We start from the raw sequence: 23,412 nt of genomic DNA, 5'->3' as shown, positions 1-23,412 counted from the left end.
AACTCCTGTTCCCACTAACACCCAAGATTCTGACTCTGTGACATGGCACCGCACTCCTGACCTCAGAGCAGCGTGGGTAACCTGCACGAGATCTGGACTGCAGGCACCCGCTGTCGCGGCAGTATGTCTTGCAGGCAGGGAACTCTTGTCAGCTGCAGCCTTCGTAGATGGGTGACCTCAATGATCACCTTCTTCTCTGGCAGCGTGCTGAGGGTGGTTTCTTTATTATCTTAATACAAGACATCGGTGCTTGGTTCAGGGATGCCTTTAGCGCCCCTGCTTCATCTCTTCCTCCTTTTCTCCAGCTGAAATAATTCTGTCCTCCAAGGCTTTTCGTGACGACTTGCGTTTGTTTTGTAGGAAGCTAAAGAAACTCTTTCGGAAGCTGAAGGATGAGAATGAACCCGGAGAAAGTGGACCCGACCACTCAAAACGTCCAGAGCAGTGGGACCTGGACTACAGCCTGGAGCCGTACACTGGGCTAACCCCTGAATACATGGAAATGAGTAAGAGCCCCCCCTTCCTTCTCTGGGTGACAGGTTCAGAGGAGGGGCTGTGGGGGCGGAGTTAGGGAATGATAGGGCAGCCTCAGGTACTCACTGCCCCTTCAGGGTTTCACAGTCCTGTGTTGGTGACCTTTTCTCTTGGTGCGCCTATGCTCTTCTGTAAGTAAAATGCTTGTTCTTCCAAGCTAAAAGGGAAAGAGGGGCATCTTCACTTTAAGAACAGTTTCCATACATGTAGGCTGGGAATCTACAAGCTTCTTTAAAGAGAGGAACACAGGGAAAGCCCCACACTGATGGGGGAGAGGGGACTGGGTGTAGCGCTAGCTTTCCTGCAGAGGTTGGAGGGGGTGAGAGGAAGAACCTAACAGCGAAGCATCTGGTTGCGTTCCTTAATTGAGGGGGCAGAAGCATGGGTCAGTGCAGGCTGATCAAAGCTAATCACGGCAAGTATGGCTTAGAAGGCAGGAGTTTCCCGTTAAGTGTTTTCTAACTCACATCAGCTGCCCTCAACTAGCCTTGCCAGAGTAACTCTGGTTTTCTACTGGCATGGATATTTGGTAGCCTCTTTCTATCACTTGGAATTAACAGATTAATAGTGTCGGGTACCACAGACCGTGAGCCAAGAGAAGAAGGTCATAGAATCTCGCCTTCCAGTGCGGCCCCTATTCCAATGCTCTAACACAGTATACAGTTTTCTGTGCCCTCATAAAGCCTTGCTTCATCAAGATACATTTGCTCTAGGATGATAGTTGGTCAAAAATAGTTCATTATCTGATCATTGGCTCATTTTAACACATCTACCAAGCTACAGGAGTCATGTACAAACTCCTGAAGTACCCCGAAGTCATGTGATATAGAATTATCAAAGCATGATAAGTTTGAGATTCCCAGCCCTCTTTTGCACTTTGCATCCCAACCTCTGGGGCCCTGCATTCCAGGTTGAGTCCTAGCTTTGCTCTAGGCAATGCTTCCTCAGCAGTGCCGTCCAGGACAGTTCCCCATCCTCTTGGGTAGCGTGGTTGCTTACGTGCTCCTCTCCCTTAGCATTATGTTTGGTACCCACACTAATGGGGTCTTACTGCGTCATTATTCACAGACCTGCTTCAGCAGACCTAGCCTATTGGGTTCCAAAGATCAGTGAGGAGGGGCGGGCCACGGCTCATTCATCTCGACATCCCCCAGAGACCAGCGTATTTCCTGGCCTAGCAGGCACTCAGTGTATATCACAAACAGATGAGAGCATGGATGAATGACTAAATGAGCGTATTTGCTAATTATCGAGGAATTTTTGTTAACATAGTTAAGTTCATTGTAATAACTGTAAGAGGCAAGGAGAAGTTCACTTTTTTGTTTGTTTGTTTTTGTTTTTATTTTGTTACTTAGTTTTGTTTGGTTTGGGTTTGTTTTTTTTGCTTTGTTTTTTGTTTTTTTTGTTTTTCTTTTTTAAATTTATTTATTAAAGATTTCTGCCTCCTCCCCGCCACTGCCTCCCATTTCCCTCCCCCTTCCCCCCCCCCAATCAAGTCCCCCTCCCCCGACCAAGTCCCCCTCCTCATCAGCCCAAAGAGCAATCATGGTTCCCTCACCTGTGGGAAGTCCGAGGACCACCCACCTCAATCCAGGTCTAGTAAGGTGAGCATCCAAACTGCCTAGGCTCCCACAAAGCCAGTACATGCAGTAGGATCAAAAACCCATTGCCATTGTTCTTGAGTTCTCAGTAGTCCTCATTGTCCACTATGTTCAGCAAGTCCAGTTTTATCCCATGCATGACTTGGTGGAAGGGACATGAGGGGTCTCCGCTACAGTTTCCTTTCTTAGATATGTGGTTGAATGATATCTGGTTTTATTGGCAATAACAGCCAAGAACGCACTCCAAGGAAGAGGGCTGGCAAATGCAAACATCCTCACAGTCACAAGCATCTGTTGTTGACAACGGGAAGCAAACGGTGTTAGTAGTTTGGGGATGGGGAGATTTCTATGATAGACCTGGGATTAGTGGAGAATCCTGAAGATAGGCAAGTTCCCACCTCACACGAGGATGGAGAAAAATAATTGTAAAAGCTTGGTCATTAAAGTGACTGAACTCTTTACTTCTCTTGAAGAATTGGACCGCAAGGGTCATGAGGCTAGAGAAGGGGAGGGAAAATGCAAGCGAACACATTTAATTATTTTGTGGAGCATGCAACTTTTATTGAACACCTAGCAGGAGGAATCAGGCCAGAAACCAGGACAGCTTCTTCGCCTTTTCATATCGGTGTTGATATGATTGTATCAACAACTTAATGATACTAAAATGTCTCGCTTGGGAAGTATGCCAAGCCTCTTTCTTCCACTTTGCTGAGAAGGTTGTCGGAGGCCTTACAACGTGTAATTATGATTAAGTAGAGGAGCAATGGTGTCTGGATTGTGTCCTTTTTTATTACGGTTTATCCTCTTCACTCTTAGAGGAGGTTTATTCTATACACAGTCAAGAACAGGGCTGCAGAATGAACTCCACCAAACCTTAGCATGCAACATAGGGAATGATCTGGAGTCAAGCCGTGGGGCTTCTAATCTTAACTGAGCAGCATGCTAGCTATGTATGTGGCTATGGGCTTAACGCTTAACATCAGCCAGGCCTAACTTTCCCATCCAAAAGATGGGTTTGGTGATATCTTGTACCTCCTGGTGATTTAGGTATCAGAGTTCTTATGTCTTGGAACAAAGAGGTGAGCGCAGATTGAGCAGAAATAGAGATTTTTATTTTTATATTTTTTTAAAAAAATATTTATTGTGTATACAGTGTTGTGCCTGCATGTGTGCCTGCAGGCCAGAAGAGGGCACCAGATCTCATTATAGATGGTTAGGAACCACCTTGTGGTTGCTGGGAACAGAATGAACTCAGGAGAGCAGCCAGTGCTCTCAACCTCTGAGCTATCTCTCCAGCCCAGGTAATTTATTTTTAAAATGATAAGCTTCCAAGAGGGGCAGGAGGCCAGAGCAGAGAAAGTTGAGTCACTGGATCAGTAACAGATGCATGGAGGATGAGGCGGGGTCATTTGCACAGTAAAAGCTTTGGCGGTCATTTGTATAGTGGGTGCTTTTTTTTTGGTATGATGTTCTGTGACATGACAAGTATGTCTCTACATGATGCAATTTCATGCATTACATGTCTTGTTAGCATCTTAAATCTTCACCAGGCTGAATTTGCTCTAGTGTTAAAATGATCACAGGTCACTTTCAGATACTCTAGAGTGCCTTTGCCTCTGAGCCAGTGGCTGATAGTTCCAGCGGGTCTCAGCTGAGGGAGTTTCTCAGCTCTCCTCTTTGCCTGCAAGTTTTCCTTGAATGTTAATTTTACAGCCTCGTGTTTTCAGCCCCCCACTCCCGCGTTCTCTGCCTCACTGGGATTGTGCTAGGAACTAGGTGAGGAGAAATACAGAGTAGTTAGACGGCGGTGCTTACTGATGTAGCCCCTCAACATTTACCATGGTTGTTAATGCCAAGAGTCCAATTTCTCTCTAGTGGAGAAGGTTTCCTACCAAAAGCTATAGCGAGCCATGAATTAGGCAGGAAAAGCATAAAGGCAGATCTGAGAGTTTCACTCGGAGGTCTGACTAAATACTGTAGGTGCTGCCTCCTGGCCGGGCTTCTGCTTGCTAAGCCTGGACTCTCTCATGGCTCTTCGTGTTGTGTTTCAACAACCTACAGTTCCTGTTCCTCTAGTCACGTGACAACCATTCTCTTCTAACCAGGGGTACAATAACCTGTCCCCCAACATTGCCCCATCTTCTCGAACTACAGCTCAAATGTTGAAGTCCTGAGACCATCGCTGCTCACAAGGCTAAAGAAATCTCACTTTTCTCAGTCCCAAGCTTAAAGACTGTTAAGCCCTAAAAAAGGAGAGAGGCCTTAGGAGTTGTAAGGTTACTATTATTTTTTGTTTCAAGACACGGTTTCTCTGTGTAATATCCCTAGCTATCCTGGAACTCACTCTTGTAGACCAGTCTGGCCTCCAACTCAAAGTGATTTGCCTGCCTCTGCCCCTCGAGTGTTGTGTGGAGTGGTGGGCTGCATTCCTGCTGCCCCTGCTGCCCCAGCTCCTGGCTGCCTGGCTAACTTATACCCCGAAATAATTACATGGAAACTGTATTCTTTTAAACACTGCCTGGCCCATTAATTTTAGCCTCTTATTGGCTAATTCTCACATCTTGATTAGCCTATTTCTAATAATCTGTGTAGCACCACGAGCTGGTGGCTTACTGGGGAGATTCTTAACCTGCGTCTGTGTTGGGTGGGAGAATCCTGGTGACTGTCTGTCTCGGCTTCTTTCTCCCAGCATTCTGTTCTGTCTACTCCGCCTAAGCTGCTGTCCTATCAAAAGGGCCAAGACAGTTTCTTTATTAACCAATAGACATATGAACCTCCTCTATCACTCAAGTGCTGGGATTAAAGGCGTGCGCCACCACCACCCAGCTTTTTTTTTTTTTTAACTTGGAGTGAAATTCAGAAGATATTTTGAAGGGTCACCAGCAACCAGTCTTTCTTGCTTTCTGGAAATGCCCACCAGAGCCTGCAGGAGTCACCCAGTTTAGGGGAATACAGGGTTCTCTGACCACACACACCAGGGCTTCAGAGCCTGCAGTCACATCTGAGTAGGGTAGTAGACAGAAACATGTTGAGTCTATTTACTAGATAGTAAAGCAACCCCAGCTTCAGGGAAGGAGCGAGAGAAGTTGGAGAAGTCTCAGTGGCTATGAGTCAGGCAACTAAGAGTCACAGGGTTGAGATCTAATCTATGGAGTAGAATCCAGCTGCAGAAGCAGGACCAGGTTCAGATGGAAGAATGGGATAATGTGTAGGTGGCAGTTGAATGGACCACATAAATATCTAGGACCTAACCCAGCTAAGGCTTGTGGGAGAGGTAGTTCTTGAAGGTGATAGATCAGTGGAGCTGCTGACATCACAATGCTAGGTGTGTGCTTTTCTCTGGGGTCCAGGTGAAAAAACTACAGACCTTTCTTTGGTCTGTGTATCCCATAGGTTTTCTCAGATAGGATTTAAAATACCCATGTTCTTCTACAGTCTTACCATACACCAATACATGTATAATGTGGTTCTGGTTCTACTCCCAGTAGTATGTCTTCATCAATCTGTGCTTCATGTATGGCACTGCCCAGATGGGGCCATCCATGTGTCCACTGGAGTGCAATGTCATCCTCTACCCTCAAATTGGATCAAAAATTGTTTGTAAAAATGTAGTCTCTGCAGGGGACCATTTGGAAAACCCTTTGCCAGGATGATTATCCTCTCTCCTCTCGCCTTTCTCTCATAATCCATTCATCAAGCATCCTTTCATATAGGAACCCCCTGCTTGACCCAACTCAGGTGGCTCATCTCCCATTACCACCCCACCCGTGTTTGGGGATTTCCTGTGAGGCAGGGCAGAGTCCCAAGGGAACACCAGAAGTGTTTCTAAGCTAGTTCCCTGGGGACTTCAGTCTTCTTCCTCACCCTTCTTTAGTGGCTGTGGCCTCCGGGCCCCCAGCTGAGAAAGCTCACTTTTGTGCATGCCTGCCCTCTCTGACCTGCTGTATTTACGGTGTCTGTGTTGCCTTTCCCCCGGCAGTATTTTCAGAGGCCACCACTACTGTGCATCGCCTTGGCCTCCTATGATTGGGGCATTTTCTCCTACAGCCTCCACTCTCTTGGCTTGCCATTATGGTTGTTTTTGTTCTTTAATCCTGTTACTCTGTTGTTCAAGAGCCCATCTGGCCCCTCTTATTCCTTTCCCTGGCCAACTTTGCATGTTCCTTTTGCTCTGGAATTCTCCAAGTTTTTTCACTCATACATGCAAAGCCAGTTTTATGTTTCTGGCTCCGTGAAGGGTCCTCTCCCTTCATAGTTTAGGCCCTTATCCCGCAGGATTTCAGAGACATTGCTTCCTAAAGTAGAGGTTCCCAATGGTAAGACATTCACAAAACTTCACAAGAACAAGCCTTCCCTGTTTAACAGAGTGTTTCCCAGTGCCCCTCACTGCCTGAGTACTGATAATTTCTAGACAACCCCATAAAGGAATCTCTGTGTAAATAAGGGTATCCGTTTGTGTCTCCTCCTCTAGGCGGCAGGCACTGCTCTGCAGGTCAATCCTCGAGCATTTATGAGCTGATAATCCAGTGGGTGGATAATCAAGACTGTATCATCCTTGTTTCTCCTTTTCTGCTCCTCCTCTTCCTCCTTTCATGCCCCCCTCTGCCCTTCACTTCTGCCTGCTCCCCTCCCCCACTCCGGTCTATTTTTCCCTCCTTCCCAGAATAAGGCAGGGAAACAAGAGAAGGTGTAACATGAGCCCATGCATGCTCTCCTCCATGGCAGCTCTGGGAAACAACTAGAAGGCCAAAATGAGCAGACAAGTCAACTTCCTAGGGAGTAATCAGTCCTGCCATTCCTCCAGATGGCTCACTTACCTGGTGATGGAGTTGCTGCCATTCTTTTCCCTCTAATTTCTCCTCACCCTTATCCCTGAAGCAAAGACTGGCCTCTTGCATCTTTCCCTGATCAATGTAAGGTCCAGCGAGCCACCTCCTTCCTTCGTGCATTCCTGGAGTGTTATGTATCTGGGGGGTGAGGGTCTAGCTCTGCCTTGAGCCTGGGGCCTGCCATCTCTCTGGGCCTTTCTTCACAATAAGGGGAAGTTAAACCAGAGGATGCATGTCCCCGGATGCGACACAACCCACCTGTCATCTCTGGTCAAAGGTGGTGGTGCCATGTGTCAGAAGAGACTGGCGCATAACTAACATTTTGGGGAGAAGATAAAAACCGAGTCAGTGTGCTCTTGCTTTGTAAGATTGTCATGTTTCGCAGAGAGACAGTAAGAGAAGTTTCTGGATTCACCAGCAGAAGCGAGTGCTGCTTCTAGTTCTTATGTGAGGGAGTGTCTGAAGTCCCATAAAGAGTTTCAAACTGAAACAAGGTTCCTTTCTGCTGCTGGGGACTTCCTTTATGTATAACTGCTAAATGGTGCACCTCAAACCCAAGAAACTGAAGGTCTCCCCAATGATTCACTGGTGGAACCGAGCCTAGAGTCCTCTCTCCTACCATTCTACAAGAGGTTTGATGAGGCCTGGTAGAGAAGTGGAGGGGCAGAGGGGAGTGAGCTTTCTTCCTTCCTTCTCCGCTGGCTAGACCTCCCCAGTTCCAGAAGGCCACTTGTCTTGGACTTTGAACAAAAATGAGAGCCCTGAAGCCAAAGCTGCCCGCTCCCACTGGTGTGCCTGACACGGTGATCCTGGGCCTTGCTCTCAGCTGTCAGCTTCCTTCCCCAGCTCCCCAGGACCACCCATGCCGACAGGAAGTGTGCTGAGCCCACTGCAGCCTGTCTGTTGTAATGGCAGGGCAGGTCATCAGTGGGGGGCGGCATCAGGGAGAGATGTATTATATTTACGTTTTTCTAAATTGAGCTGGAAGCCTGGGGGGGGGCAGACACAGATCTGGGGGAGGGGCCTGAGGTGAAGGGGAAGCTGGAGTGGGAAGGCTGGAAGTCCTTCTGAGGAGGAGGGAGTTTCCTGGGGGCAGCGGTGGATGTGGGGATGGGCTGGTTCCAGACAAAGGGAAACCTGAGAGTTGAGGGATTACTGGAAAAACCTGTGAGGGAGGGGAGCAGCAGGCTTTCAAGGGAATCTCCAATATCAAACCCTCTTCCTGAAGAGCTTACTAAGAAAGACTTCAAGGGTAACTCCCCTCCCCCAATGCTGGCGGGAGGGGGGGGGCGAGGGAGGGGGGAAAAAGAAAGCTGACCCAGGAGCAGGCCACAGTGTTAATCATCAGGGTCCCCGACCCCAGAAGGAGGCTTCAAAGCTCTTTTGCCATAGGACTCTCACAGCCCTATGGACTTTCCCTAAGGACCCAAGGAGGAGAAATTCCTCTGCTGTTAGAAGAGCTACAGGCCAAGTTCTCCGAACACTTGTCACTGTTAGACTTAATCTATAGAGCAGAACTTGGCAGCCGGGGGGGGGGGGGGGGGGGGGGGGGNGGGGGGGGGGGGGGGGGGGAGGGGGGAGTGTAGCCCCAAATTTAATCCTGTAATGATATACTTAGTGACAGGGTCCAGATGAAATTCTTGATAACATTTCATTGTTATTTAATCTTGATAAATCAATGATAGCACTGTGAGCCTTTTCCACCCGAAGACAAGGCCTATGTTCAAAATATCCTCTCATGGATGGGGAAAGCTTCTTGGGGATAGAATAGGCATGGTAGACACTCCATGAGTGTTTGCTGCTGAAAGAAAAAGATGGTGAATGAAAGCAAATGGTACTCAGGCCCCACAGACATCACCTTTCACGGAGTCCCCTTGCTGTGCAGACTCAGTTGGGCTGGCCCGTCCCACCCAGAGGTGCAGAATCTCCTTCTGCAATGATGCGCTGTGATCCAGATGTGTCATCCTGAGACCAGATGCCCTGGCAGTTGTGGTTTGAATCTGAACCGTAACCCCCCAACCTCGTGTTTTGACCGTCAAGCCCCTATCTAGCGGTGCTATTTTGGAAGGCTGTGGTACATGTTGGAGCACTGGCTTAGCTCTTAGAAGTTAGGCACCAGAGGGAGTTGCTGAAGGTTATATCCAGAACTCTGGTTCCAACTTCATTCTCTGCTTCTGGGTCGGCTGTGACGTGACATAAGTAACCTCTGCCACATGCTCCTGACACCACGAGCCATGCAAATGCAACAAATGTGCAAAGTTGGTGCTGGGAGTGGGGACGGAGCCGCTTACATTGGTGGGAAGATGCAATCCCATTCAGGGTGGGTCTTCTCCCTCTCGCTCCCCCCCCCCCCCCCCCCCCCCAACAAGGCACAAAGCCGGTGGAATAAAACTCAGAGTGTGTGCTCCAAGACAGTGGCTGAAAGCCCCGGGAAATTCCTTTCCCAGGAGTCATCCTGTTTATAGGAACTGAGTCATCCCACTGGATAATTGGGTACCTGCCCCCTTCTCTAAATGGCACTTAACCGTAGTCCAGGCAGCTCAGAGGGCCCCGGTCCAGGGCTTCTGGGAAAGAGGGTGAGTCCCAGGCCACTTGTCTCCCTTACTTCCGAGGTAGACGTTGCCTGACATTGTCTGCACCCTGTAGCCCTCCCGCCTCCCACTGGGACTTAGAAACAGGCGCCTTACCTGGAGGCTATATTCCTTACCACCTCTGTGCTGTGCCTGCCACACAGACGGTGCCTGGCCAGTGCTGGGGAAAGAAATGAGTGGCTGGAGACAGGAATGGGTGATGAGGGACTGAGCAGGTGCAAGATCCTCCTTGTTTACGACACACTGGGAAGTAGTCTGCTTTTCTATTTCTCCTTGTACAACCAGGGAACTCAGAAGGGAGCTTTGTCAACCTGTCGCAGCCGTGTTATAGGTCCCCGGAGTAGGCATATCTGTGTTTTCCCAGTTATTTCCTTTTCAATAAAATTTCCATGAGCTTTATTGTATTTTCAAATCTAATTTTATTTTCATTTTGTTGACTTTTCCGCAGCCTTCTGGAGAAAAAAGACTAAAACACACAAGGGTCCTCGTTGTAATGTTTTGGAAGCGCTGCTCAGGTCTCTCCTGATTTCCTGGCCTTTGTCTCTCAGTTGCTTTGCCATAGTGATAGATGCGGTAGAGGGAAGGAGAGGTAATCAAGCCTATGGCTGCCCTTCACACTCTCTAGTCGTGTGTGTGTGTGTGTGTGTGTGTGTGTGTGTGAGTGAATAAGAGTGAACAGATCACTCCATGTGTGTATCCACCAGAAACCACTGGAAATCACCAGGTGGCTCTCAGAAGTAAATCAGTTGATCTCAACAGCTCATTTCTCTCTCTCTCGTTTGGTTGCAGAGCTGGGGAGCGAGGAGAGGAGTGGTAACTGAGTCTCCTTCAGGGACAAAGAAATGAAGACATTCAGAGCCAAGTGGACCTTAGAGGTCTCTCTGGGTGTTGCACTGATATTTCATGTGGCAAACTCTTAATATTTAAATTGATACTATAAGCCTGTCCCCTCTGGTCTGGGCTTCCTGAAGTTTCCGAATAGAGCCTGGTCCATTGTGTAAACCCCATACAGAATGGAGTTGAGTTTAATTTGCTGCCTTTGTTTTTGAGTCAGCTTGTGAATGTCAGTCATTCAGGCAGAAAAGAGCTTGAGTCCCAGCATCATCGGGCAGACCATCCACATCTCTTCTTCGTGGTCTTTAAGCCAAACACAGTAATTACCAATTGTGTGGTACCTTCCGGGGGCCCTGCTGGGGAAGTGAGCTATTCCTGCCTGTACTGGCTGATTTTGTGTGTTAACTTGACACAAGTTGGAGCCATCAGTGAGGAAGGAGCCTCGGTCGAGGAAATACCTCCATGAGGTCCAGGTGTATGGCATTTTCTCAATTAGTGATCAGTGGGAGAGGGCGCAGCCCATAGTGGGTGGTGCCATCCCTGGGCTGCTGGTCCTGGATTCTATAAGAAAGCAGACTGAGCAAGTCAGGGGTAGCAAGCCAGAAAGCAGCACTCATGCATGGCCTCTGCATCAGCTCCGGCCTCCAGGTTCCAGCTGCTTGAATTCCTGTTTTGACTTCCTTCAATGCAATGATGGACTTTGATCTGGAAGTGTAAGCCAAATAAACCCTTTCCCCACTAACTTGCTTTTAGGTCATGGAGTTTCACAGCAGCAATAGAAACCCTTCCTAAGACAGTGGCCAATGTTCCGTCCGCAGCAGCGCGTTAACGCGGCCACCAGTGTCAGATCAACTCTGTGACACTGTCACGGGTGTTTATGTGTCCCTCGTCCTCCATGCTTCTTCGGAGCTCTTAAAAAGTAGATAGCGATCTGTTTATCCTATAATAAAATGTGTGGCTATAATAGAATGTCACAGGCTGGGTAATTTATAAACAATGAAATGTATTTGACTCATGGTTCTGGAGTCTCGGAAGTCCAAGCCACTCATGAGACCCTCCTTGCTGTGTCAGCCCACCGTGGGAGGCAGAAGGTCAAGAAAGCACAGGAGAATATAGAACAAGAAAGGACAAACTTACTTTTTAAATAAAATCACTCTCCTAACAATGAACCTCATTCTAGAACGATATTAACACATCCACAATGGCAGAGACCTTGTGGTCAAATTGCTTCTCAAAGATCCTATTATAATAGCACATGAACTGGGCGGGGAAGGGAGCGCATTCAAACCATAGCACAGTTAATCTTTGTTTTCTAGCAGTGAGCATGAAGTCCAGGGAGTGGACTACTCTGTAAATGTTTGATGAATGAATGACAGATCAAGCGAGGGAGTGAATGGTAGCTATTGAGAGGTCATACTTTTGTCACCCATGCTAATGTCCCCCCCCAGGCATCGGAGGCCCAGCCTGAGGATGTAGCATGCATTCCCTTCTTCCCACTGCCCCCTTCAAGTCTGAGTCCAGCAATGCTCCCAATTCTTTCTTGTTTGTTGTTAGACACTCTTAGGATAAGGGGATTGCTTTCCTTAGGGTTCCTATTGCCGTGGAGAAATATCATGACCATGGCAATTCTTATAGAGGAAAGACATTTAATTGGGGTGGCTCACAGTTTCAGAGGTTTAGTCCATTATTGTCATGGTGGGACATGGTGGCATGCAGGCAGACACGGTGCTGGAGGAGAAGCTGAGAGTTCTGCATCTTGCAGGCAACAGGAAGTGAACTGATACACTAGGTGTATCTTGAGCATATATGAGACCTCAAAGCCTGCCTCCACAGTGACGTAATCCTCCAACAAAGCCATACTTACTCCAGCAGAGCCACATCTCCCTAATAGCACCACTCCCTTTGAGGGCCATTTTCTTTCAAACCACCACAGGGATGGTGAGGCATAGCTTTAAAATGTGGGTTTATGAAAACGGTACTGGGTTAGTGCTGTGGGCTCTTCCAAAACTGTTCAGCAGGAGAAATTGTCTCCTTCACAAGAAGACAAACACACCATGTATCCTTGCTCCCCTGTGTCACCCGCCACTGGGTTACAAAAAGGAAGACCCTTAAGGTATCACTTTTATTTCTGTTTTCTTAAGATGAAAATGGAGAGACAAATCCTCCAGTAGAAAGTGAAGCCAGACAAATGGAGCAAGAGACAATGAAAACTAATTCTTTATGTGCAGTGTTTGAAACTGTGTTTCAGGATTCTCCTGTGACATCTAACAGCATGGAACACATGTATGGATTGCCAAGTTTATTATAATCTATCAGGAGTTCTCAACCCTTGGGATATGGCATATCAGATAGTTAAATTATGATTCATAACAATAGCAAAGTTATGGTTATGGAGTAGCAATGAAAATAATTTTATGGATGGGGGTCACAACATGAGGAAGTGTATTAAAGGCACAGCATTAAGAAGGTTGAGAACCTTTGATCCAACCAAACCACTCCTTTTCCAGTCAAGCCCCCTAGAAGAGCACTTCTGTGCCTCAGTGGGACATTGGTGGCACAGGAGCCTCAGGGCCTCTTTCACATCAGAAAGTGCAGTTCCCAGTTGTCCCTGTGTTGGTCCTGTACTGAGAGCCTTTGCTTGGCATCACCCAATTGTCAACCAAGGGTTCTCACTGTTCACCATTTCCATCTTTTCAGTGGATCTTATCTGTATTAATTCATAATGAAGTTGGACATTTCTTGGGAAACTTATCCGCCATGATAGGTCATTTGTCTGTTTTCTTATGTAATCTTATTTTTAGCATCAATGTTAATGAGTTTTAATTTTTATTAATTAAATCGGCTCATTGATAATTTTACCTATGTGTCTAATGCATTCTGATGTTCTCAATCCCCCTCTCTTTTATTTCCCTCCCCTTCACACATCCATATTCCCCACGTGTAGCCTTTGTTTTGCTTTGGGACCCACTGAGTTTAATCAGGGGGGCCTGTGTGACCAGGGTGGCAAGCTATATACTAGGGCACAGTAAGCTCAATAGTGGTCACTCAGAAGTAAGGGGAAAGTTCCTCTAAGTCCCTCCCTCATACATGACTGACTGTTGGCAGCCCCAGTTCAGCTCAGGCCCAGTGCCCACAGCTGCTATGACTTCATGATTCCAAGGGCTGTGCCGTGTCTAGCAGGTGGCATTTCTCACTATCTTCTGCCTCTTACTCCTTTAATGGCATCTCCTGTTCTGTTCCCTGAGCCTTGGGGTGGTATAAACATCTTGTCTAGGACTGAACCCTTGTCTACCACTCATTCTCAGTATCCTGGGCAGCTATGAGTCTCTGTATTCACCACTGTCCACTGACTGGGCCCTGCAGTAACGTTTGCCTGTGGGTGCAAACACTGATATTTAGGCAACTTACTATCATTTAGCAAAACTCCAGGTGTAAGTTACCTGCTGGGGCCTATGGCTTCCTCAGGCATGGGCATTCAGCTGGGTTTACGGTACCAGATGTGGGTTCCTGCTTGTTGAGCTGAGATCAAATCCATTCGGAGTGTCATTGGTCACCGTTGTTCAGGTGGGCTCACTGTACCTGGCAGGATGGTGTCATAGTTTGTTAGGTTCAGAACTGGGTAAGATCGCTGATGCCTTTTGTCAACCTGAAGCATCCTCTGGCACACTAAAAGCTTCCTGCGGGGGATGGGGCTTCCCAGCTCTGTTCCAGCTTGATCCCTGTCTCTTGCAGCCATGGTCTTGTGGTGTCTCTAGCAATGGGGTCTTTTTGAAGGCTTCAGCTCTCAGTCCTCCTCAATGGGAGACTCTGCTTTCACTAAACTGAAGGGGGAGGGGCGTAAAAGGCTTGTCATAACATTCATTAGTGTTAGGACATTCTTCTGACCTTCTGTGTCGTGTGCCTGTCACAGCAAGCAATGAGAATTGCTGTGTGGCATTCCAGACCTTTCCCCCGAGTAAATCTCCTCACTTGGATGCAGGATAATGATTTCAGTTCAAATAGTTTTGCTTTTTGCTGTGTGTGTGTGTGTGTGTGTGTGTGTGTGTGTGTGTGAGAGAGAGAGAGAGAGAGAGAGAGAGAGAGAGAGAGAGAGAGAGAGCACTTCATTTGTAAAACAGATAACATTTAAATATCTGTTTAAGTGACAAGCACCACAGAGGGCCATACAGATGCAGTAAAGGGTGGAATACGGAAATATAGTTCTCAAGGCCTGCCCACCCCCAGGGAGTGGCATGTCTAGGACTCCATGGGAGGGTCTAGAGATGCCTTCAGCAGTTCAGTCAAGCTGGGGAAGTGGGGAAGTGAGGAAGGAGAGACTCATGGGGGCGAGGTGGGGAAGTCTGAGTTGAGTCTGAACCATGAGTAACAATTTACTCTGCAGAACATGGAGGAAATTAGAGTGGCGGTGTGCAGCGAGGCTCCCAAATGCACAGGTGGTTTGGGATGGTTGGAAAACAGGTAGAATTGACCTCAAGCATTCCAACTGAAACTAGCCCTATGGGCAAAATACGGGCTAGACAGGAAGAAATGAGTAAGTCTGGGTCAGATTGCAATGGGCTTTGAATGCCAGGCCAAGGGTCTGACTTTCTGTGTACGCTTGTGTATGTGCACACACAATGGAAGGCTCTGGACTTTATATGTATGCTTGTGTGTGCACACACACAATGGAAGGCTCTGGACTTTATATGAATGCTTGTGTGTGTGCGCACACATTGGCAGGGTGGATATTTCCATTGATGACTCTTAAATAGACGAGTGACAATCAGAGTTGTGTTCCACTGTTATCTCTCCATCCACCGTGCCCAGGGTGTTCTGCTTTCTCTGCTACACCGCTCATTCTTTTCACCAAGTAGATTGTCCCAAAATGTCCTTGTTGGTTGCTGTCTCATTTAGTGTCTTTCACTCCTCCTTGTTATTTTAGCCCAAGCCCAGGTAATCACTCATGATTTTAATTGTCTCCAGCATCAGGCAGTGTAAGGCTGGTGGTTATTTAGGAAGGTTCTTGGCTGCTGGAGTGCAAACAGAGGAAACCCACGGAGTTTGTGCCCAGACGGGTTTCCAGGCTTCCTGCTTCCAACCGGCATTTCTGCAGCACTATACGGCGGGGCTTTGTAAAGATTTACTTGAAAATCAACTTATGGATTCTTCCCTAATTGGCTTGGCCAGGGTTAATCTGCCACTGGCCCAGGCAAGCTGGCTTCTATTATGGAGCCACACTGAGGATTTCCTGTGTTGCTCTTGTCCTAAGGGAGGCTGGCTGTTTTTAGACACAAATCTTGGTGTTGGTGAAGGCCAGCATCCTTGCATCTGAAGTGAACCCAGCAGGGATCCCATTTGACTCAGCCCTCCAGACTTTCCCTTGAAAGGAGCAAGTCTTGGATTTGGCATCTGCATGCTAGAGGGTTATGATTTTATTTTATTTTATTCTCTCCCCAAGATTAAATAAAGACTCGCTGTTTATTCCCACCTCTTTAGATAACTTCTTGGAAACATTCAAGGGTGCCCGGTCCAAGCTGGAAGCACCTGAGACATGAGAAGATGTGTAGAGAAGGGGCCAGGGTATCCTGTGCCTCTCTTCTGAGGTTGCCCCCTGCTGAGCACACCCATTTACACGCAGGGTGGGAGACCAGAGCTTTTTAGGAGATTGGAATAACGAGTGGCAACTACTGAACACACCACACTTGCACCAGAAAGCAGTGATATTGAGAGAAGAGCTTATGTCTGGGCAGTCTGTCAAGGCGAGAGAGCAAACACTCGGGGCTACCCTTGGGGACAACAGTTGACTAACAGTCCCCGAGGTTCATAAGAAAGAGATAAGCGTGAAAAGTGAAAACTCCTGCTTCCTTCATGGTCCATCAAGGATGCTGGATTTCCCAGGGCCATTCACAGGCAGGGGTAAGGACATATTACAGGAAAGATTAATTGCCCCTTCCCACCCCACAGTGTCCTGGCTAAGGCCTTTGGGGCTCTGAGGTTGTCACAGGGTTCTTCTGGAGGAAGTTTCTTATGGTTAGAAGGTTTGCCCTGCACTCACTGAACTGAGACGACTAACTTCAGACGCTAAAGAGTGATGAGTTCATGTATGTATTTAAATGTAGACATGGGTGTTACAGGTTTTAGAAAGCTAGACCAACCTGTTTAGCTTTCCTTGGTTAGAGTTAGGGTCAGGGTCCACTCCCCTTTGTTCCATCCATCCTAGTCCTACTCCATGACTTCCAAATTAAATTTTCTGTGAAGCATCTTTTGAAAGATGTTCCAGGTACTGATGCTTTCCAAGCTTTTATGATGTGTGGTTGTGTGTGTGTGTGCATGCGGGGATCAGAAAACAGACTGTGGGCGTCAGCTCTCTCCTTCCACCTTGTATCTGAGGCAGAGTCCCTCTTGTTTCTGCACTGGCCACCCCAGAGCACCTGGTCCATGAGCTCCTTCGCATCTCGGCTTCCTAGCTTGCTGCTGTAATGCTGGCGCTACAGGCACATTCTTCCGTACCTATTTTTTATGTGGGTTCTGGAGGTTGCGCTGGGGTCATTAGGGCTGAATGGCAAGTGCTTTGGCCTGCAGAGCCATCTAGGAAGCCCCAAGATGCTGCAGTTGCCATTGCTTATCTGAGAGATTTTCCGGAGATCTGTTTGCCCCTCCTCACCCCCACTACCATCTAGCCTTTCCAGGAGTCTAGCCTTTAAGTATTAGAGACATCTTGTCATTAATGACACCTGTTGGTCTCTTAGAACCCATGGGTATCTAAGATAAGGCAGAAGATGGGGTTGTGTGAGCAAAGGCAGTGGCCATACCTGTGAGCCTGAAAACCTGTCAAATCAGAAGCATTTTGACTGGGAAGAGTTGTGTGTTTTCTCTGGGAGCTTTCTCAGGGTTGGCTTATGTTCTGTGTATGGACAGACACATAGCTACGAGTTTGGATCCTGTCTTTTCATTTTTCTCCTGACTATCCTGGGATGGTGAAGCTTGTCTAAGGGCCTCACAATCACAGCCTTACAGCACCTTAGGGAATTTAAAGTGATTCCCTTGAGCTATCCGTGTAGATGGAAGTATAGACAAAGGACTGAGTCAGGTTAGGAACACATGCAGATCTGGATATCCTCAGACTCACCGAGTCTCTAAACTGTAAGCTTGTGTCTGTTTAGCATGTAGCTATACAGTATACATTGTAATCATTTCTGCATGCAGATATGTATTTCACTAAGAATAACAGTATATATAATACATAACTAACTTCTTACTTATAGAAATAACTTACTGTTTAGGTCTTGGCATATGCGTATGTATGTGTGGGAAAGGCATAGGTGGGCTTGCTTTTGGTATCTCCTTCTATTGCTCTTTATTTATTGAGATACAGTCTGTCCTTGAACCTGGAGGTTGACATTTAGACTGGACTGGGTAGCCAGCAAATCCCAGAGGTCCACCTGTCTCCCTTAACCAGACATGCGCTAATATACCTGAATTTCACGTAGGTGCTGGGGAGGGGACCCTGGGGAAGCAAGCCCTTTACCCACGGAGCCATCTCCTCAGCTCCCACATGAAACATTTGTTGAACAATTATTAGGTATCAGACATTATATGTGTTCTAAGCACTTCTGTGTGCCTTCTGAGATGCCAATCAAGTAAGTATGGTTTTATGATTTTTTTTTTTTTGGTTTTTTGAAACAGGGTTTCTCTGTAGCTTTGGGGCCTGTCCTGGAACTAGCTCTTGTAGACCAGGCTGGCCTCAAACTCAGAGATCCGCCTGCCTCTGCCTCCCGAGTGCTGGGATTAAAGGTGTGTGCCACCACCGCCCAGTGTTTTATGATTCTTAATTTTACTTGTTTGTTATAACTGGGGCACCAAACAGTTGGTACCTGCCTCTGTTAGTGTAGGGAATTCGACTAGGCTTCTTCCAGGAGCAAATTTGTAACAAGCTCCCAGGGTAGACAAAGTCTATGCCTTACAGCAGAGAAAACCACCTGAGTATACAGTCCCATCAGTACCCAGCACTGGGTGCTACAGAGGCCTGAGCACAGGAGGTGGTGTTTGGGGCAGGAGGCACCAGAGTGGTCTGATCTTGAGTACCCACAGAAATTGACCAGCTGGAGAACGGCTGTGTGCACAGGGGAAGGAAAAAGGGTCTGCTCCATGGAAACTCTAAGGATGACAAGTGTGTCCTGGAGGCAGGAGCAGGGCTGTTACGTGGGGGCATTTTGGAGCTGAGATTAGAGAGGCGGATTAGAAAAGACTGCATCACCCGCGTGCCAAAATAAGGACTCTGGATTCTATTCAGTAACTAAAGGGGGTCACACAGGAATTTTTATGAGAAGGAAGGTGACAGAGTCAGATGACAACGTCTGTGTGCTGCAAGCCTGGGAGACTAGAGCCGAGGAAGGTGGTGGGGAGGCTGTGGCAAGGATCCAGGTGGAGCGAGACACCTTGCAGCTGCAGGGTGGCTGCCGAGTGCCTTGGCTTGCTGTTCCTACAGTTCAGAGTGCTCTCTGGCTCTTAGTCGCCACATAGCCTTTTCCTAGATGGTGCTAAGGTCATCCACAGGGAGACTTTCTTTTAGTCCCCACCCTGAGTGGATGGATTTAGGTCTTGTTTCTTTCAGTTCTCTGACTCTAGTATATCCTTTTTTCCTGTCTTGGAACATACTTGCAAAACCCTGTTGAACAAGTCTACATACACTCATCTCTCCTCCCCTCTAAACCTGGCTTCTCTACAACATGACCAGGCCTTTGCTTCCCTCAATACTTGGCACAATGCCTGACATTTTTTCCAGTTCTCAATAAATGTGTGATGAAAGAATCCTTTCCAAATAAAAGCAGTGGCTCTATCTATGGAAAAGGAGACCCTAGAGCAGGGTCTGGTACACATCAATAATCTCAGTATTTGGGGGTGGGGTAGGTTCGCTCAGGCAGGAGGTTCAAGAGTTCAAGGCCAGTCTGGTCTATATAGTTAAGACTCTTGACTCAAAAAAGGGGGATCCAACTTTGGGAAGTAGTTTTTGAAGCTATATTAAGGGCTGGCAACTCACAGCCAAGGGCCAATTTCAGCCTATTTTGTAGACTGCTTTTGTAAATAAAGCTTTATTGGGAGCATAGCCATGCCTGCGAACAATGGCAGAAGTGAGCTGCTGTGACAAGACAGACCATGGATCTCAATATATTTCCTCTTTAGCCATTTACAAAGTTTACCAACCCCTAAGTTAGCCACATATGATTAGCTTGCAGTGGTGGAAGGGGGGAGTCCCCATCATGCATCTTTTTTATTCTGCCTGCTGCTGTGCCTAATCTCGAGCTTTGACTCTGGAGTGGCAGCCCTGGCCCTGGCTGCAGTGGTGAGAAGGAAGTCCAGAGTGCAGGCAGGCAGGAACCTGATAGAGCGGACTAGGGACCACAGAGTAGAGATGACTTTCACACCCACAGTTCCCTGCTGATGCGCTCCTGCATGATCTCTCCTAGTCATCCAGTTTGGTTTTGTCACCCTCTTTGTGGCCTCCTTCCCACTGGCGCCAGTGTTCGCCCTCCTCAACAACGTCATCGAAGTGCGGCTGGATGCAAAGAAGTTCGTTACAGAGTTGAGACGCCCAGATGCCGTGAGGACCAAAGATATTGGTACGCACCCCCTTAGAGGCCTGGCATGCCCCACCCCCTGGTGTGACTCCACCCACCACGTGCCTTGCTGAGTTCAGGAGGCTGGCACAGCCCTCCTTTCTTTATGCTTTGCCCCCAATCTTGAACCTGGGGAGGCCTGTGGACGGTATATTAAGTACCCCCAGTTGTTCCCTTAGCTTTCAGACAGGGTCACCCTAAGCTTTTCTGTGCAAGCCCAGTTCTGGGAGGAGGACAGAAAGGCTCCCCAGGTAACCTGCCTACAGAATTTCACTCCGTTCCGTGGCTTTGCTGTCTCTGGGCCGAGGGCAGAACTAACCAGCGATGCCTGCACTTCTGTCTTACAGGAATTTGGTTCGACATTCTCTCTGGAATTGGCAAGTTCTCTGTCATCATCAATGTAAGTGCTTGCATTCAGGATGCCTTAGCTGGATGGGAGTTGCTTCTAGAGAGCCCGGCCTTCGAAGCAGGAACCAATCCCATTACTTCCCAGCTTTTCCCATCAGGAGTTTTGTTTTAGACAGACTCCTGCTTCCTGGCGCACTGGGACCTTGTAGCCTGTTGCCTGGCAGTGAGATTTCACCTTTCATTTCAGTAAGAGAAAGGCAATTATCCATCTGACCGTATGCCTTTGCCTTAAAAGCCAAAAGCAGATCTTCCCTTGGAGCCAAGAATAATGAAGAAAGAAATTGACACATCTTCCTACTTCCATTCTGTCTCTACCCTTTTGTTAAACAGAGCCTGGAATGTTGCCTGGGTTGCGATTCCTAATCATGCTTCCTCCATATCCTCAGGGCAAAGTCTTGATGTCCTTTGTGGGCTCAGGCACCCTGTAGGTTAATCTAGGATGAGGAAGAAAGGAGGTCCTACCTGGTGGGACCCTCTTAGCTGCCTTGACAGACTTGTATACATGCAGAGATATTCCTTTGCTTTTGTACCCTGGATGGGCAGTAGCCAGACAGGACCTCCTCTTGATGTTTCCCCTAAGAAAGCAGCAGCCAGCTAGGTGTGTATCTAGAGACATAGTTCATGTTCTCACCTGGATTCTTGATACCTGCCCATAATGATCAAGAGTCGTGGGGTGAGGGAGACTCAGTCCACTGCAGGTTGAATACCTTGATGCAGAAAGCACCCGTTTTCATGCCTAGAAACCACGCACAATCGGAAAGGGGTCAGCAATTACTCTGAGCCACGTGTTTGATACTTTCTATCTGTGCATCAGAGCGACAGGGCATTTTCTTCCCTGGCCTCTCTTAAGTCTTGCTTACTTATCAAAACAACAGGACATAGGAATCACATCCACCACGTAGGCTCATTCTAGAAAGGAGGCGGGATAATGGAAGGACAGACAAGTGCTCAGTAAACTGCAGTTATGACAATCACAAGTGAGTTATTAATTTTCAAATATGGGTATGCCCCACTTACATATACATGCTCAGAAAAAAAAATACCAAAAGCAGATTTGAAGGGGCTTTAATTGTTGGTGCAGAATATAGTATAAACAGCTGCCAAAAAGATTTAAGGTTCTCTTTGCGGAAGTAACTCCAAATCCAAACATGCAATTGCTCACCTGATTCAGCTTACCCTTGGCCATTTGCAGAGCACTCAGACTTCCCAGATACTGTGTGGGCTGTGTGTGGCCCATCTAGCAGAACCTGTGCCTTTCCTCTTCCGTCTTTCCCCTTTTGAAAGAAGAATAAAGGAACAGCTTCTATTGCACCAGACACCGCAAAATGTCTAGAGATGGCAACCTGATTGGGATGGCAACTGTGGAACCATGTTCCTGGCCCTGTAGTGTCCTTCAGGGCAGATGTACACAGCCTCCAGCTCCCTTGCCCAATCTGCTAGGGCCACTTTCATCATTACAAGGGACTTTCTCGAATACCTTGAACTCTGTTTTGGCTCAGCCAATAACAATGCCAATCCCAGTTCGAGGCAGACTGATGATGTCATTTCCTCTGTCCAGAACTGTGGTCGTATGAACTTAGGGACAGGTGCTTGGGTATACCATAGATGCTTCCACATCAACCCTTGTTGCCCCGAAGTGGGCAGTCTCTCAGTCACATGACCCCTGTGTCTTCCAGGCGCCACCCATTCACACCAGCTCTCAGTGCTTGTGATTCTGTCCCCTAGGCTTTTGTCATCGCTGTCACCTCCGACTTTATCCCCCGCCTTGTATACCAGTACTCCTATAGTCACAACGGGACCCTACACGGCTTTGTGAACCACACCCTCTCCTTCTTCAACGTCAGCCAGCTGAAGGAGGGGACGCAGCCAGAAAACTCACAGTTCGACCAGGAGGTTCAGTTTTGCAGGTAAAATAGCATGGGGGAGGAGGGCCCGGGCAGTGGTCCAAAGAGTTTCTTAGAGGAGCTGGGGGGCGGGTGCTCATTCTTTTTTCCCTCCGTCTCCTATTCGTCCCCAGTTGTTATGAACTTACGTAATTGAATCAGTAATTATTATTAAGCGCCTTTTATAGGTGCTACAGAGCAGATCAAGTGCTACCTAACTTGGAACTTGTCAAAGATAGGAAATAACAAAGCCAATCATCACAAGGAATTACATGAGGACCCATGTGCACAATGGCTCTTCCAAGATGACATGGGGATGACAAGAGTCTAGAGTAGAAAAGACAGCTTCCTAGATAGGCCGCAAGGAGTTGACTGTCAAAAAGGCGAAATGCTCTAGCCTGGAGCCCAACGGTGGAATTTCAGCTAAGGACGGCATTTGAGAAGAGAGTACTGGGAAAAGGTACGAGGTTATGTCAGAACTCCCAGGGTCATGTAAGCCAAGATGCTGAAGTTGGATAGCATGAAGAACACGCCGGAAGCTGTGAAATCTTCCAGCATCCACAATGTGATACGATAAGAAGGCATTCTCTTAGTCGTCAGAGAATCACACACAAAGCGCATGTTTAGGGAACTGACGTGGTTTCGGAGAAGAAGATGGACAAGTGTTTGCAGAGCACAGGGAGGCAGCTGGGCTGCCCATCACTGAGATGTGACCCGTGCTGGGCATGGACTAGAGTCACAGAGGAATTAAGAGAAAGCGAGATGAGATTTTTTTTTTTTTCACACGGTATGCTGCAGAGTTAGTGGTGATAGACAGAGGAGGGAGGCTGAGTCTGGGCATGGCTGGGAAACTGGGGTTGTCTTGATAGGTCATGGAAGGTTCTAGAAGCTGATCTTCTAAGATCTATGGTGGGATTTTGACTATGGTGAGATTAGAATCTCAGTGCAGTCAGGACAGTAAAAAGATCAATATGACATGATCTTATCACATTGAAGATGGTGCCAGATATCCCAACTTTTCATGTATTCTTCACGCTATCCAAACCCAGCATTTTGGCCCATACAACTCCAGGGGCTCCAAAACATCTTTTAGTTGCCATTACCATCTTCCAAAATGTGCTCAATTAAGACCCCCA

General features: G+C 47.6%; 1 protein-coding gene across 3 annotated transcripts in view; it reads left to right on the top strand.

Annotated features, from left to right (window-relative positions):
- The window catches only part of Ano2 (anoctamin 2), a 335,303-nt gene that overhangs the window by 296,904 nt on the left and 14,987 nt on the right, over positions 1-23,412 (top strand). For all 3 annotated transcript variants that reach the window (XM_050164129.1, XM_050164130.1, XM_050164131.1), the window contains 4 exons: positions 361-506; positions 19,836-19,988; positions 20,333-20,385; positions 22,119-22,300. In XM_050164129.1, the coding sequence (XP_050020086.1) occupies positions 361-506; positions 19,836-19,988; positions 20,333-20,385; positions 22,119-22,300 (534 nt within the window). The remainder of the gene's footprint in view (positions 1-360; positions 507-19,835; positions 19,989-20,332; positions 20,386-22,118; positions 22,301-23,412) is intronic.

This window comes from Alexandromys fortis, unplaced genomic scaffold, assembly GCF_014885135.2.
Source record: "Alexandromys fortis isolate MF-2015 unplaced genomic scaffold, M_Fortis_MF-2015_v1.1 scaffold_150, whole genome shotgun sequence".
NCBI classification, from domain to species: domain Eukaryota; kingdom Metazoa; phylum Chordata; class Mammalia; order Rodentia; family Cricetidae; genus Alexandromys; species Alexandromys fortis.
Note: the sequence above shows the minus strand (reverse complement) of the source record. Positions and strands in the feature narration are given on the sequence as shown.